The 17247-nt window shown below is 41.6% G+C and overlaps 1 protein-coding gene across 6 annotated transcripts in view; it reads right to left on the bottom strand.

The window, feature by feature from the left end:
• Positions 1-17247, bottom strand: part of JAM2 (junctional adhesion molecule 2) — a 39144-nt gene that overhangs the window by 2624 nt on the left and 19273 nt on the right. For 3 of the 6 annotated variants that reach the window (XR_012676817.1, XR_012676808.1, XR_012676805.1), the window contains 6 exons: positions 12838-12903; positions 8296-8409; positions 6916-7068; positions 4890-5095; positions 3310-3412; positions 1494-1629 (listed from right to left, as the gene is read on the bottom strand). Coding sequence is in view for 1 of the 6 variants with exons in the window: in XM_075170701.1 (XP_075026802.1) it covers positions 744-759; positions 1522-1629; positions 3310-3412; positions 4890-5095; positions 6916-7068; positions 8296-8409; positions 12838-12903 (766 nt within the window). In the remaining 5 variants the exon portion in view is untranslated. Of the gene's footprint in view, positions 1-743; positions 760-1493; positions 1630-3309; positions 3413-4889; positions 5096-6915; positions 7069-8295; positions 8410-10738; positions 11036-12837; positions 12904-17159; positions 17231-17247 lie in introns of those variants that run through there. The other 3 variants (XR_012676807.1, XR_012676806.1, XM_075170701.1) reach the window with 3 other exon arrangements.

The raw sequence follows: 17247 nt of genomic DNA, 5'->3' as shown, positions 1-17247 counted from the left end.
TACTGTCAAATTACCTTCCCTAGCTTGTCTTTTCAAGACTGCCTGTTACGCTTTTTGCCTAGTTCATGGCCAGTATAAATCACACAGTATTTTAAAGTAATATTTGTATTTCTCTTTAGTACATTACTCTTTTTTTTTTTTACCTGCTATTACCTAGAAGTGCTAAGATAAACTTTCAAAAGCAAAAAAAAAAAAAAAAAAATTGGAGGCCAGCCTTCAATGAAGCACACAATTTTAGCCTTGTGTGGGAGCACTAAAATAGCTTGAGGAATTCTGACTTGCTACTAAGAAATTTAAGTGCATGAAATCTCCATATTAAAGGAGCAGACCAGACATCCTCAGAAAGTTTCCACCAGTTATATTTTTACAAAACATTTCCCAAAATAATCTGTAGACATGGATATGAGGACAGTTCAATCTGGTTCTGATCATCTTTTGTCTAGTTTGAAGAGGAGACAAATGCATGCGTGTAGCCAAGTTAGGAGCTTAAACCGTAACTGTAAAAAGACACATCTCTGCACATTTATCACAGTAATAATGCTTAATTCATTTTCTGACCAGCACACTGGTTCTAATAAGGGAACCAGCTGGTGTGTAGGATCAGGTTTATTTCAGTGTTCAAAAAAGCCACTGTGCAAGAATCATGTGAGAAAGGCCTTACACAATCATCACAGTTACTAAATCATCAGAAATGTAAATGAAGTTTGCAGTGATTTGTGTATTACTTGCATCAAGATACTTACTGGGAAGAACTTTCCTCTGGAAAAAGAAAAAAAAAAAAAAAGAATTAGCACAAGAACAGTTTCCTTAGCTGTTTTAAAGTTCTTTCAAAGAGTTATTCATAGCTTATTCAGCTTTTCAGTTTCTAGGAGTTTCTGAACCAAATGTCTCTTTTTGGTGTAGTGAGTTTAAACAGAAAAAGATTAGGTTGCTTTCAAAGGTAAATGAACTTCCAATTGAACATAAACTCTAACAACAGCTCCGTTAGCCTGTTCCTTTCAGGCAGCGGACCTTCTCAGGCCCCGACATTTGGCATCCCTTCTTGCTGTGCTGAACTCTACAGAGAGGGTTGCTTGCTGTCGAGCAATCTTTAAAAGCAAACTTTCTCCATCTGCACTTTCACCACGACCCAGAAGAGGGAGCCAGTAACTCAGTTTCCCCTTCATCAGAACTGAGCTAAAAGTGAACTTGCACGGCTTGTTTTTATGTTGCCTTTCTTTGCCATTCCCTCTCAAAATTAGAGGAGAGAGGCTCCAGGAACCAAGGTTCGGCTCATTGCTTTCCCTAGATTGCCGCTTGGTAGCCTTGTGCAACTGCACAAACGTCTCCATGTCATTCTTGAGTCTTTTGCAGTAGAAGTTGGCAGAATAAAAATGCCTGCACAAAAAAAATTGCTGTTGTAATGCTCTTTAGCTTTAGTGCCATGGAGATAGAGCCTTCATGAAAAGGAGGACATGTTAGCGTCAGCAGAAGTACAGACATTTTTTTGACACAAGGAAAGAGTGATTTTATTTTACTTACTTGTAAAGTAGCCCTTTTTTTGGGCATAAAATACTCCAAGGCCACACAATGCCATTACCAGAGCCACAAATACTACAGCAGCGATGATACCGCTTACATTAAGGTCATCTGTAATGATAAAACATAAGTTCCAGTGTTGTAAGTTGTAAAAAGTTCCACTGGCTGGATTTTTTCCCTAATTACTACAGGCACCTTTTGTATCTATAGGTGGTCTTTGGCCCAAGCTGTGGAAGTTGATTAGTAACACTTGAATGTAGATAAGCAGTCCAAAAGCACTGCTGTATCACAGCCACATTAACAGGAGTGCTTGATACACTTCAACTGCCTAGGTTGGGTCAAAAGTAGGGGAAGAGTAAGAGCGGTCAAGGAATACATACTCTTCATTATACCTATCCCCAATAAGTATTATTCAAGTCATGTGCCTCTAAGGGAAAATATCTTGAAATCTTTAAAAGTCTTAAAACAAGTGTTTTCATATAGTTAGTTTGCCTAAAATAACTGAAACAGCTGATGGCAATGTCAGGTCCCAGTCCTGAAGAACTTTTCAGGTGAGTTATTTAAAATTCAGTGCTTATTTATTTTTAAACAGCAAGGCTTTTAAAATTCAACACAATAAAGGCCAGCAAATATTTTAGCCCAGATGTCTAAAGTTAAACTCTACACTAGGCTACCAAAACATCTAGCCATTTTTATTTTGAAGGTGATGACCCGTGCCCATTTCCTAATATAATCACTAAGAGCTTCAGACAATCATCCGTTTTAGGAAAAACAAGAACATCAACAAGCAAAAACATTTTCATAGGTTTTTGTTATATGTCCAATTACTTATTTGGATCCTAACTTCAAGCATACATTAATATATGGTTGGGAATTTTACCCCCAAACCTATCAATTTTTGTGCATTGGTTGACAGCAATTTAGGACTTTGGTGAGTATTTCCACAACAGAGGGGCTCTGTCTTTGTAGCTTGTGGAACACTTGCTCATAATGAACCAGGAATGCATTAAAAGCTGTGAAACAGTGATTTTCAGCTAAGTTCTAAGAAAGCACCAGACAATTGCTTTATGGAATACTTGGACGTGAACTTCTGTGCAGTATTTTTTAGAATTTGTTACCATCTGCTTCCTATCACATCTGCAAGAGCTAGTTTTATATTTTGCAAAAACATTCATACATTTCGGGTTATTATAGACTCTGCCCCCCCAGCCTTTGCTGACTTCTTTATTAGCTAACCGACGTTACACTTCACCTACGCTGTGCAAGTAGAAAAGAAACAGGCAGCAGGATATTTTTTTTTTTTCCTAAGGTACACTGACTTCTTCAGTGTTCCTCTGGCAGGTATAAATGAGTCATTCAGTTAAATTTCTAAGATCTCACATGAATGCATCTCAAAAGGGAGGCTTGTCATAAAGAAAATAACCCAGTGGACTTGCATGTTATCCTGTACACCTTCCACAAAAGCATTCTGAAATATTAAGGCTCTCATATGGATACTGCTGTTCTGTGAAGTTTGGTGTTTCGCAACGTAAAGGCTGGCTACTGCAATAATTTTAAGGTACTAAACTAGCTGCTTTTCTGTGAAATGCAGTGAGATATGTTTGTGCTGTAAAGGAATGCTTTAAGTAGCCACAGCAACTACATATAAGGAACTCATTATTCCTCCCCCAAAATGCCATAACCAAACAAAAAGATATAATTCAATCTTGTCTTAGCTTCTCAGTTGCATCATGCAATAAAATAATTCCTATTGCAAGACTGTTTTCCGCCCTTATTTTCTTTAACACATACCAACTTGCATTCGCTTCACTGAGCATTTCTGAGATAATCCAATCCCATTGGAGGCTTCACAGAAATACTCTCCAGTGTCATTCTTTGTAACTGTGTTAAATAGCTGTTAAGACAGAGTCCAAAACCATTATCAGAATGGAAAAAAATTCAGAATTTCCTGTGGGATAGAAATTTTGACATGTCAACAGGGTTTTTTTTTTTTTGTTTGTTTGTTTTTTTGAACAAAAAAAAACTGAAAGAAAGTGAGAAATTCTGGTCCAGTTCGACCTCATAATTCAGCTCCCTAGTCACATTCCCTGGTCCTCAACTTCAGCTTCTGGTCTAAGAGGGTCTTCTAGATGGACATTTTAACTAGATAGAGTGTATCTACAAGGAGATTCTTTTTCAGTGGATCAGTACTTTCCAATAAAATGCATTTTCTTAGACATGCTCTAATTTCAGAATCCCTGAAATCAGAACTTTTTGTTCATTTTCCCAAAACAACAACCACAACAACAAAATTCCAAAAAAAAAAAACCCAAACGTAGTACAAAAACTATTTCCCACAGAAAGATTGTTGTTTCCCCCTCCCCCTCCAGAAATGGCACTTTCTCTCTTCTTCCAATGGAGAAATGCTAAACTGCACTATTTATCAAATACTACTACTATTAAAATGAAAATGAGGAAGCAAGAGATGGACAGAGACAGACCTTATGTCAATTCCAGTGTTTCTCTGTATTTTTTTTTTATCATTAGACTTGTTAACCTTTTTTCCCTTTAATATATCCCATACTTTAAAACTAAGGTTTTCAGAGGTGATTAGTAATTTTGAATAGTCCACCTAATTTCCACAGTGTGCTGAAAGACCCACAGCACCTCTGAATGCCTAGTCACATTTCACTTTCCACGTTTGATCATGCACAAGAGTAGGGTGTTCCTAGAACAACTCTTTACTTCTGAAAAATCTCAGCTGATAATGCATCGTAAGTAGTATGTATCAATGTTTTTAGAAGGATCAGCTAACAGGGCAGGGATGAGAAAAAGACACGGCCAATTCTGAGGGGGGAAAAAACCGCCACAAAACCACAACTAAAACAAAAAAGTAAACTGTAAGCTTACTTACAGTGCCAACTCATTCCCACTGACTTCACTGGACTGGAACTTGTAAAGGCCACTGGACTGCACAGATTCTGGACTGCCCTTAGTGCTGCACTCCCACTGGAGTGTGTGAAGTTGCTATTTCAGATTTTAAGGCGCTATCAAATATAACTTTGTTGACATACTGAGAGATCATTCTCACCTGGCACTAGTTAGCTAACTGACAAGGTGAAATTTGTCATGTATTTTCTAGATTCTGCTCATTTATCATTACTGCAGCCTTGCAACTCACCCAATTTGTCTGTATCACTCAAAGTCTATGGCTTGTCATTGGTCTGAGGCAGAAACCACCTTCTACGTTTGTTAGCACATATTTCAGCATGACATTGCTCTCCGACAAAGACCTTGTGCGTTTTTGGATTAAGACCCCTGTGCATCACTACTGAACAGTAAATTTTTTCTTCTTGATAGCTGGTTGTGACAGAGTTGGTTATTACACTTACCAGAGTGCCAGACTTTTTATTCATGGTGTAAGTTATGTTTGCTCCTCTAGCACTGCCTGTTCCCGTCTTTTCCAGTAAGGCAACACCATTCTTGTACCACTGGTACTCAGACGGAGGAGACCCCTCAGTCTCCTTACAGCTCAGTTCCACTACTGTTCCCGTCATTGCGGAGCTGGGTACCTCACACACCGGAGTGGTCGGAGCAACTGGACAATGAAATTGCACTTGTTACACAGTCTTACCGGTATTGTCTATATGGCAACAGTTTGACAGTCACTGGTGAGGAGGTGAGCACTTGTCTACATGCTTAGAAACTCCCACGTTAATGAAATGAGGTGCTGGAGAAGGGGTTGAAGGCAAAGTCCTGCTACTGGAGAGCACAGTAAAATTTGTCAGTTGCTAAAAATGGAAGAAAGAGGCTTGCTCCCAGCCTCCCCCCCCCACATGCTGTGTCATCCCGTCTCCACTGTATACACTCTCATCCAACACCAGAGAGTTTCACCTCGTTTCTTGTATGGGGCCTCTTGCTCACAGACAGAGGAGGGGTAACTCAGGGAATCTGTAGTCCAGCAATTCTCCCCTTCCCTGCCCCAGTATTTAAAAATAGAAGTGAGGAAGAGGACGAAGATTTTTTTATTAAGTCAACTGGTTTTTGAAAAATGATTCAGAAAGTCAGAAAGAATTACCAAGACTGGCCATCATCACAGCCATTGTGTAAATCCCGGGTTGAGGACCAAAAACAATTGGCTACTAAATTTCAGTTTAAATTAAAAACAAACATTCTCACACACAGATGCAGGAGAACTGATCATTTCTTCTGCCATGAAGATGAACGTCTCCTTTCTGATTTTTATTACATGAACAGAAAAGGAACTTTTTTTTTTTTCGGTAACTTGAAACTAGTTAGAAGAAAAGTAAGGGTGAAGAGGCATGCATGGAACATTAAAAGCACAAGAGACACCTTAACAAGTATTCATAGTTTTTTCTTGGCTGTTTTTAAAATAAAAAGCAAAAATAAAGAAAATCAAGTGAAATACTAAGTACTTTGCATTAACTTTCAAAAAGGTTTGTGAGCAATGCACACACACATGCTCCTTTGGGCTCTAAGATTTCAACTTTAAATTGAGAAGCCACATTTAAAAGAGGAAAGCTGTTGAGAGAGTGGAAGAAAAAAGGAATAAGTAGGGTTACCTCATTGTTGGACCTAATCAGAAGGTCATGAATTTATCATCCTTTATGAAGAACTTTGAGACTTTATTTATGATTTTAAAAGATCAATTATTTTTGTATAAAAAAAACAATACAGAAACTACACAAGCGAATATTTTCTTTTCTCCCTATGCGGAGAAGAGAAGAAAACTACCAACCTCTACCACTTGTCCACTGGGAAAAATACCAGGAACAATGTAAGAAGAATGTGCTCAGTATTCACTTTTCCCTCCTTTCCCCAACTGGGAAAAAACCCCAACAAAAAACCACAAAGAACGACCACCCCCTCAAGCCAACACCATCTCTCCTGTAAATGAAGTCCACAGATTGTTAGCTCACTGGCTGGCATTGCGCAGACACTGCAGCAGTTTCTCCTTCCAAAAACAGGAGGAGACTGTAGCATATTGGAATGAACTGCTGCTTAGGAATATTTGATAAGTGTTGACAGATGCTGACTTTCCAGTGCCAAACACCATGATCAGCTTATCCAGATTCTCAGCCACTTAGTAACTTCAGTTTTAGTAGAAATGGAAGTTTCACCATCACATAAATCAGCATATTTGCTAAGTTTTGAAAACTGAAACCCACATTTGTATCAACAAAACAGTTGTTATATTCCTTTCTAATGCAAGTGTGCATTTTGCAAAGCTCTTTTGTGAAGTATGTTGTAGAATGTGCATGTGCACGCGTGCTTCTAAACCCAGCCCAAAGAGGACCCAAAAACCCAGCAGCCACACACCATATGGACAACCCTGCCTTCAACACCCCTTGCCATCATTCAGTTTCTTTACAGAAGCCCAAGGGATAAAGTTTGTACCCAATACTGTGAGAGTAATAGTAGCCTCTCCCAGGCGTTGCCCCTCTTCACTCTTTGCACTGATTTCACAGCGGTAGGTCCCAGAATCCCTTCTAGTCACATTTCTAATACGGATTCCTGTATTCAGCATCTCTGCTCGGCCTCGAAGATCACCTTTAAGGGAGAACAGACAGAGAGGTTTCTGCTCTTTCTATAAGACGTTGCTTATAGTCTACGTCTCATTGGCTTGTTCTGAAATCACGTACAATTTATGAACTATTGCTCATTTGTCCACGGTTAGTTATCTATCACCAAGGAGCAATATGTAATCCCCCTCCCAAGACAGTAAGAACCTTCCACAACTTGTCCATTTAGTCCAAAAAAACCCCTCAGTTCAAAAAACCTACATCTGTCATACACTTTCTATTTGGAAGATGGAATGCTTTTTTTCCTGCAGATATTTCAAGAAAACATGTATAGCAGTAGTCAGGTGACAAAAAAGACATCATTTTCCTCTAGAGGGATGGCAATCACTAAATTAATTACCTTATAGAAAGAATCGTGAGTGAGACCACAGCAAAGTATTTGACATTTTAACTTGGCAAGAAAAACTTGATGGATTTAGCAAAGATATTGCCATCAGACTTCTTACAATAAAGTTTTTTCCTTCTACAGCTTGTTATGAAATTAAAGTTACATGCACACACAGAACCATGAGTTCCAGTGTTTCTCTAAATTAAATATATGCAGAAAAAAACCAAGTTCATCAACAAGACCAGCACATCATGCAAGCTCTACAAGCTAACAAAATCGCTGTGCTCTTATTTTACTTCTCAACCTTCATTTATTGTGTACAAAGTACCAGAGACCCGTATTTTCTTCAACATATAAAGCTGAGGTAAGTCCTTTTCAGAACATATAAACAGAAATTCCACTTCTGAAAAGAATACGCATAATTTAAAATATACAGCTGAGTTTATATTTTATGTATATAAAAATTGCTGCATTATTCATATCTAAGCCTCCAGCTCTACAGGAGGCTTCAGAAACCTCTTTGTAGGATAGAAGTGCAGAGCTTGCAGTAGTTTGGGGGAGTTTATATCTGAATGTAATTTGATTTTTGAAAAATGTCAAGGAATGCGCAGTGCCATTTTTTTTAGTCTTGAGTTTTATTAAATATAATTTTATTACCAAGGTAACTAATCGTTGACGATTTTATTAAGAAATGCTTTTTTTCCCCCTGGGGAAGAATTCTTTTCCTCAAAAGGACAGCTGTTCAGTATGGAGAGTCAAGAGCATTCTCTTTCAGTCATTTTCATAATGTTATTCCCCAAGAAAGAGTCGATATCTATGCTAAAGAATGACATGTTAAACCATCAGTCTAAGTTTGTGGTACTGTACCTGTAAATTCACCATTGTAGTAGACAAATGAGACTCCTTGAGACTGGATTTTCTTCCATTCTATTCTTAAGCTCATCCCTTTTGAAAATTTGTGCTTGCAACTAAGAATAGCCTCTAGAGGCAGAAGAAAAAAAAAAAAACACGAAAGGGAAAATTAGAGACTTTAGCATTGTGTTTGGTACACATTCAGGCTCCATGAAATATCCCCCCATCAAAAGAACTTGAGCAGTCAGCAGGGGCCAGATCTACTTCTCAAAGTGAGGCCATCAGACCTTCTCCAGATTTACAAACACACACTGGGGAAACAGAAACTAGTTATTTTCCCATACTTCAGTGGCCTTCAGATCAAACTTCAGATGTTGGGGACTAGAAATTCCCATGTTGGATGGGCACAGATTCTGTATTACTACCCTCATTTTAGGTTTAAATATTTTCGTCAGTGAGCAGACCACCATTAAAAAAGGACTCTGATCCTGTTATCAACAATACTTTGTGAATTACCATTCTGAATTCAGTATCAGTAGTTTAACTGTTTAAATGTATAACTTAAGGCAGATGGAGAACACATCCGTAAGATGGTTAAATATTCTCCTAAGTAACTTATGTATTTAGTTGCAATTTCATATTGGTTATTGTAAGGATATGTGGAAGGTGAGAGTCTGCTTCATTAAGGTTTCCCAGTCAAGGACTCTTTCAATGCAAAAGTGGTAACAAGCAAAGGGGGCAGCAACAAACAAAAACACAGAGACACAAACATGACAGACAGGGACTAACAGAGATGATGACAAAGACCATCAGTCTTCAAACAAACTGATGGCAACTGGAGCGAGTGAGGGTCTCTGCACCAGTGGTTGGAGGGGCCACAGATGTTGGGAGTGTGTGCTGGTGAGTTTCAAAGCACGTCTGCCTGGAGTGCTAGCTATCGGGGCAGAGAGGGGTGGCTTGAGTAAATTCAGGGCCAGCAAGTGGGGTCACACTGGGGGCGTAGGCATCCCTGGGCTTGTGGTGCTGGCTGCTGAAGTGGGAGTTTGTGGTGTGTGTGCAGCCTTTCTATCTTCCCTAAACCTGGTGTGCCTGGAGGTGCGTGTGTGTAATTCACTAGCAAACCTCAAGCTGGGAGAGCTGGTGAGTAGGGCAGGGGTAGCGGATGGGCAGAGGGGCTGTGCTGGTACTCAGGGTATCCACGAATGTGCATCTGCTTGTGAATCTAGAGAGTGTTGTGTGAAGGCTTTCATCACTGAACTTCAATCTCCACCAGCCAGAGAGGAGGAAGGAGGCTCAGCTGTCTATACTTAATGCTTTATGCGAGCCCAGGCAGTGTTATACGTTGGTGCTGTTGAAGGCAGCGCCTTGTCTGTGATGGTCTGTGTAGCTGGCAGCGCCAGTGTCGCGAGCGTGTGTGGGTGTGCGCACACACGCATGCATCCCTGGGACACACACGCGGCCTTGCTACTGGTTGAACCTGCAAATGGGAAAGCGGCAGCTGTGTCCATCGGCCTGGGACAAAGACCCCCAGGTCTCCAGGCACATTGGGCTGGGCTCCCGTGGCCGGCAGGAGGAACTCCAAGGCCCCTGGAGCTGCTGGCAGCAGAGGCTGCTCATAACATCCCTTGGCGGTTACCTCATTTTTCTTGAGTTTGAGACAAGAAGGTTCATACTATTGTTCACCTTCCTCTCTGTCCACTCAAGTTTCCCTGACTTATGTATAGTGGGCATCACCAACCAAATTTCACAGAGAGGCTGAGATTTCAAGAGTTACTGATTATTGCTAAAGTTGCCATAACAGGGTAGGAAACAAACCAAAATTAGTGGTCCTAATCAGGAATAGGTCATACTGGGAGCTCAACTGTTCTTTTTTCCTCCGTCACAGCAGGGCATCAGCATATGCCATCACTAATATGTAGCTTGCATCATTGTAATTGTGGTCTATGGCCAAGCCTATAGTTATTATGGGGGAACTGGAGAGGGAGAGAAGACATGACAAACTGTATAGGTGAGTTACTGGGACAAACTCAGTGTTTCAGTAGTTCCATTCTCCGTGGAACAGCATGCTGAAATATGTATATTTTTTTCCCCCAGTAAATAACTCTTAAGTCAAGGTATTAATAAGAATTGTTGGGAGACAACATCAGAGGAAACAATCCAACCACACATCTGACTGGCTCCAAATCTATTAATAAAGTAAAATTTAGTATCTCCCAGAAACTTCTGTAAAAAACAAATACAATATTGATCTTGCCACCTTTAGGCTGCTCATCTTCCAATATAGGCCAGAGTATCAAGGATCAAAGCCTTTATAGTTTTGGCAATGCCTGTCTATCCTTCAGGAGACAAACATCCACTGCTCAAACACACAATCTGCATTAACTGGCACTCTCGTTTCCAGTCTCAGCCAACAAGGCTAAAGGGCAATTAAGAGCTACCGACAGATCTACCCACTCACCCTTTAGAGTCTGATTTCCCAGGTCTGTTCTGTAGAGAAACAAAAAGCTTCCAAGGGCCCAGTCTGGTAGCCTTGGTGATCTCTCATAGGGGAAAAAATGTCCAGACTTGAAAGAAAAATTGAGGCAGGAGAGCATTCTTTACCAGAAACACATTACACATGCACTGGCCGCTTCGAAAAACATGCTGTGCACTCAGGAAGCCCGAGGTTCCTGACTTCAGGTTGAGTGGATGGGTGGAGGCTTCCTGAATCTTAAGATTTGCTAAAGTTTCCTTTCCATTTTGTTTTTGTATCCTTCTAACAAAGAAAAAAACATCATTCAAGCTCAGTTTGCTTTTGCTACTGACCTTGTGACAGTTGGCGGGTCTCATGAGCTAGCGTATATTAATTGACACAGAGACAACTCAGCTGAAGTGTTCTCAGCCGAACAAGTCACCTCCATCTTGAATGAGCTGCCACTTTCCTGCATGCCACGTTTTTTCATTTCAGAAAAAGCCAGCATTGATGCCCTCCCACTAATCTGATTCGGAGAAAGGGAACGAAATGGAAGAAAGGGAGCGTACGCAGAACAGAGACAAGATAATAAAACCCTCTTTAGCTATAGTTCCCCTCTCCCACTTTTTCCCATACTAACAGAGTCAGTGAGAGGTATTTTCCGGAACAGGTCCACTTGACTTGCATCAAGGTAGGCCCACAGGACACTCTGCATCAGCACAAGCTCTGCCAGGCCTGGAAGAACCTTCTGAGATCTTGGAGAGATCTGGACAATGTTTAATTTGGATCTACATCTGGTCTGGAGGCTATAATTTGGTTATAGAATCATAGAAGATCTCAAGTTGGAAGGGACCCATAAGGATCAGAGAGTCCAACTCCCTACTCCTCGGAGGACTACATAAAACTACCTAAACCCATATGACTAAGAGCATCGTCCAGACGCTCCTTGAAATCCGACAGGCTTGGTGCCATGACCACTTCCCTGGGGAGCCTGTTCCAGTGACCGACCACTCTCCTCTACAGTAACAAGAGCTAGGAGGAGAAAAGAAAAATGCATTTCAGATCAGCTGCATTCAGTTGAATAGCTACGTCTGTCAGCCCCTGCCATTCCCTTAGTGCTGCGACACAAAAAGAACTCGGCATGGCATCTGAGCTATGTTAAACTGATCTCACTCTGTTACACAAATACAAAAGAACAAAATGCAAGCCTTATATCATGTAAAAAGACAGAACCTAATCAAGCTTTAATATTACCTGAAGAGCTTCTCTCTCCTCTTGCCTGTCCTGAGCTCTAAATGTATTAAGTTTTTCTTCCCCAAAAGTGACAAGAATACTCGACAGGAGCCCAGCTGACAGCTTTAGAGACCTCCAAAATATTTGATTATTACCTCAAACAGATGAATAAAGCCTAAAGCTCAGCAAACAGTTTTTTCAATTCCTAAATTCCCATCTCTTTCCATTCCAACCAAATGCAAAAAAACCAAATAAACAAAAAACCCCACATAACCCACAAACCTCACATACACACTACTAGGATCCCTTTCTCATCTACCCAGCAAACATCAGGTTTTTCTCCCTGCCTCCTTAGCTTCTCTAGGATATTATTGGAAGTAATTTGTCATTTTACATGTGACATACACATATATAAATAAGTAAATAGCCATTATAGTTACTGACAATTAAAAATAGCCATTAAATTATAGTTACTGACAACTAACTGACTTCAGTTGTTCTCTCTCTAGTCCCTCACTTCTCTGTCTTGCAAGATAATAAATGCTTCTCCTTTCCATCAGTTCCCATCATTTTGGGTGGAAGGAAACCATGCACAAGTTACAGAGTGAGCTACCAGGACTGACAAACAAGTCATAGAATCACAGAATAGGTGAGGTTGAAAAGGACCTCTGGGGAGCGTCTAGTCCAACCTCGCATTAAGTAAGAGAAAATGGGGACAGGACCAAGATTACACAAAGAGTCAATGGAGAGAGTAGGAGCAGGACCCCTCAGGAAAGAGGAAGACAATCTTAACAGCTGCACAGCTTCTGTATACATAGTTTGCATGTATTGTGTATATATTAAAGATAATCACAGCAATGCCCATACTGTACCCTTAAATTCCTCTGCTTTTACATTTTTGTTATCCGTTTCAATGGAAATTCCAGACACTTTACGATCTGCAAGGGGACAGAAAAAAAAGACAATTCAGCAATAAACACTTGTAATTTCATATGTGCTTCAGCAGCTACAAGCAATATTTTTGAGACCTCCTTACACTGGACAGATTAGATATTGTCTACTAGAGAGAGCATGGGACTAAGAGCTAGACCAGGGCTGGCCATGTGAGTGGCCTCGAACAATTCATCTTTTCCTTTCCATGCCCTGACACCTGTAAAAAATAGTAATATTTCTTTTTTACAATAGCATGATAATATTTACATGCGAGAAGTTCTACATAAACAGTAGGTGGTGTTTTATACTGGGGTAGTTTCTCAGTCTGTTTCTAACTGGGGAGACTTGTATTAATCCATAAATACATTTTCCACTATATTCCTATTACAAGGCAGGCATGTTTACTGGAGAATACCATGTACAGCTTCTATAGGGTAAAAAAATGCGTGCAGTAATTGGCAGTTACCTCAAATTCTTGTTGAAATGAAAAGGAAAACATTAGTCAACATTTCTATAGTTTTATATCAAAGAGAGAAAAAACCACCGTACATTCTTGGATAACTCTTGTATCAAGAATACTGAAATTCCAGAGAGAACAAGTGAAATAACCACTAGCCCTACATCAACCCCCACCCAGCTACCTCGTCCCCCACCGCACCTCCCTACACATCCTCTCTTAAGAGCTGCTCTCCTCCCACGAAAGGTCTCCACCACGTTCCCTCATGATTCAGAAGCATTCCAGCAAGGCCCAAGAGTCGGTCACAGTTACTCTGATTACTCCATGGCAGGTTACAAGTCTACCAAGTGCTTAAGAACAGCTAAAACCAGTTCTTTACACATGTTTACATTAATCTTTTTTTTTTTTTCCCCCAAAAGCATCTCAAGTTCTCTTGGGTTTAGGACCAGTTTTGAAGACAGCATGGACACTCCTAATGCAGTCCTTTTCCTCCATCTGCATGAGCCAACTGAACAATTGCTACAGAAGGTATGAACAAGAACTGAGCCCCTCTCCCCATCAACAGTATTTAGAAACATGGCTTGTTCAAGAGCATAACGTTCTTTTGACTGATAGAAACTAGTCTTGCTTTACACCTTTTAGTCTAATCTTGCTATTTACCTCTCTCATGCACACAGACCTCCTTTGTTCATCCCCAAAGAATTAATTTCTCTTTCCCCTGCCTAATGGGGGAAGAGTTGCACACAACCTAGCAGATGGATATCCAGTCTTGATCTGAAGACATGAACAGATCAAGAATCCTTTACTTCTTATTGTTTTCTTTTGACAGTTGATTACTTCTGTTGAAGTGTGTGCCTCATTTCTCACTTGAGTGAGTCCATTCGGGCTTTCAGCTATGGGTTCTCATAGCTCTGAGATAGCTCGCTGTTTTCTTTGTATGAAGGTACCACCATAGAATAGTTTGGATTGGAAGGGACCTTTAAAGGTTATCTAGTCCAACCCCCCTGCCACAGGCAGGGACATCTTCAACTAGGTCAGATTGCTCAGAGCCCTGTCCAACCTGATCTTGAATGTTTCCAGGGATGGGGCATCTACCACCTCTCTGGGCAACCTGTGCCAGCGTTTCACCACCCTCATTGTAAAATACCTCTTCCTTATATCTAGTCTAAATCTACCCTCTTTTAGTTTAAAACCATTACCCCTTTAGCAACAGGCCCTGCTAAAAAGTCTGTCCCCATCTTTCTTATAAGCCTTTAAGCACTGAAAGGCTGCAGTAAGGTCTCCAACCCCAACTCTCTCAGCCTTTCTTCATAGGAGAGGCGTTCCATCCCTCTGATGATTTTTGTGGCCCTCCTCTGGACCCGCTCCAACAGGTCTACGTCTTTCCTGTGCTGAGGACTACAGAGCTGGACACAGTACTCCACGTGGGGTCTCACCAGAGTGAAGTAGAGGGGAGAATCACCTCCCTCGACCTGCTGGCCACGCTTCTTTTGATGCAGTCCAGGATATGGTCGGCCTTCTGGGCTGCAAGCGCACATTGTTGGCTCCTGTCCAGCTTTTCATCCACCAGTACCCCCAAGTCCTTCTCAGCAGAGCTGCTCTCAATCCCTTTGTTCCCCAGCCTGTATTGATACCAGGGGTTGCCCTGACCCAGGTGCAGGACCTTGCTCTTGGCCTTGTTGAACTTCATGAGGTTCACACGGGCCCACTTCTTGAGCTTGTCCCTCTGGATGGCATCCCATCTCTCAAGTGTGTCAACCACACCAGTGAGCTTGGTGTCGTCTGCAAACTTGCAGAGGGTGCTGAGGGTGCACTCAATCCTACTGTTTATGTCACTGATGAAGATATTAAACAGTACTGGTCCCATACACCATCATGGATGTCTTCTCAATTAAAGATCATTCCGTATTGTTCAAGTCTGGCACTACAGAGGAAATTCTCCATCCAAACTGTTCCTACGGCCTTTTCCTTCCTAGTTTTTTTTCAGCATCCTTTAAAAATACAGATTGCGGTTCTATCAGTATCTATAACCATTGACTCTGTGAGTCATGGAGCAATAGTCAGAAGGCGTATTTGAGTCCCCAGCACTGTAGCAAAAGTTCAATTACTCATTCACTGTATGCTGTTGTGGTGGGTTGACCTCAGCCAGCTGCCAGACGCCCACCCAGCCGCTCTCTCACTTCCCCTCCTCAACATGACGGGGGAGAAAATAAAATTAAAAGCTCACGGGTCAAGAGAAAGACAGAGAGATCACTTAGCAATTACCACCACAGGCAAAACAGACTCAACTTCGGGAAAATTAAATTTATTGCCAATTAAAAATAGAGTAAATGCAGGGTTGTGCGGAATGAGGGTTGTGGTCAGTCCATAACAGCTCCTCTCTGCCACTTCTCCCTGCTTCAGCATGGACTCCTCTTCATGGGCTGCTGTCAGGAGCCTGCTCCAACACAGATCCTCCATGCACTTCAGCTTCCTTCAAAGCATATCCACTTGCTCCGGTGTGGGATCCTCCATGGGCTGCAGTGTGGATATCTGCTCCAGTGTGGTCCTCCACAGGCTGCAGGGCAATATCTGCTCCACCGTGGGCTGCAGGGGATCCTCCTCCCCCTCTCCCCTCGGGGCTCGCAGGGCTCTTTCTCGCACTTTTCCCCTCACAGCCGGGCAGCGTTTTGCCCTTCCTTACCCAGGCTTTCCCCGAGGCGCCGCCACCGTGGCTGCGGGGCTCAGCCGTGCCCTGCGGGGGGTGGGTTGGAGCCGGCTGGAACCGGCTGTGTCCGGCACGGGGCAGCCCCGGCCGCTCCTCACAGGGGCCGCCCCGCAGCTCCCTGCCAGCCCCTGGGCACCTGCACCCAGTACCCCTGTATTACTCTTTAGAGTTGCTGCTTTCCCAATATCTCACCATCCCCTTCCCCTCTTCCAGATGTACGTCCAACATCTCTTGTTTCTAAGAGAATACAGCTTCTCACCTGGCAATGTAAAGTGAATTTTCATATGTGCACATTACCAAAAGATCCAAATTTGTGTGCAATTATCCTGACCTTAATATGTTTTAATTTTATCATCACGTTTGTGTTACCCCAAAATAGTTACAGCAGAAGTTTATAATATGAAAATGAGTAAGAAGTGAAGACGACAATTCCAGCAATGCCATTTACATACCCGCAGAATACTGAAATAACAAAAAATACTTGCGTGACAAATAGCGCTTGGAAATTTTTTCCACCCCATCAAGAAAGGAAACTTTCCTGTTAGACTTTAAATAAAGAAATAAAAAAAGCCAAAGTGACCCCCCACACACCTTGATGAAACCAGAGGAGGGAACCGCTTCTCCAGCACCTCCCAAAGTAAGCGTTACTCCTGCATGTCCACACAGAGCCCACCTCCTTGCTTCTGTCCAAACTCGGTCTAGTATACAGCCTGAAGTCATTAAGTCATTTTCCTTTTAACCTATTAAGCCCTATTTAGATTTATGGAAAGAAAATTAGCTTTTGACTTTTACCCAAAGCATGTTGTTTCTAGAACAACAAACACCCCCCATATCCTATATGCCAACAGATAACGAATCATGTTTATCTATTGAAATAACATCTTCCTTCATGTGTTCATGATGGGGAGGAACATTATGTTCTGAGGCTCTGACAGCAGCTAACGCTTGCTAACACTTAGGTAGGAAGCATTTCTAGGACTCCAGTGTGTGGGTAAAGCCATTTATAAATTATTGGCACATCAACCTTCTCTGTCTGGACACAAACCAGCTCAAAGACATGCAATTCACCACTGTATTACATTCACCGTTTCACAGACCTGGAAATTTCTCTCCTCCTCTTTAATACAGATGTCACGCAGATCACTGTCAAGGTCTAAGTATTCATAACCTAGAAGCCACAATAAG

The sequence above is a fragment of the Calonectris borealis genome, chromosome 1 (assembly GCF_964195595.1).
Source record: "Calonectris borealis chromosome 1, bCalBor7.hap1.2, whole genome shotgun sequence".
Taxonomy (NCBI): domain Eukaryota; kingdom Metazoa; phylum Chordata; class Aves; order Procellariiformes; family Procellariidae; genus Calonectris; species Calonectris borealis.
Note: the sequence above shows the minus strand (reverse complement) of the source record. Positions and strands in the feature narration are given on the sequence as shown.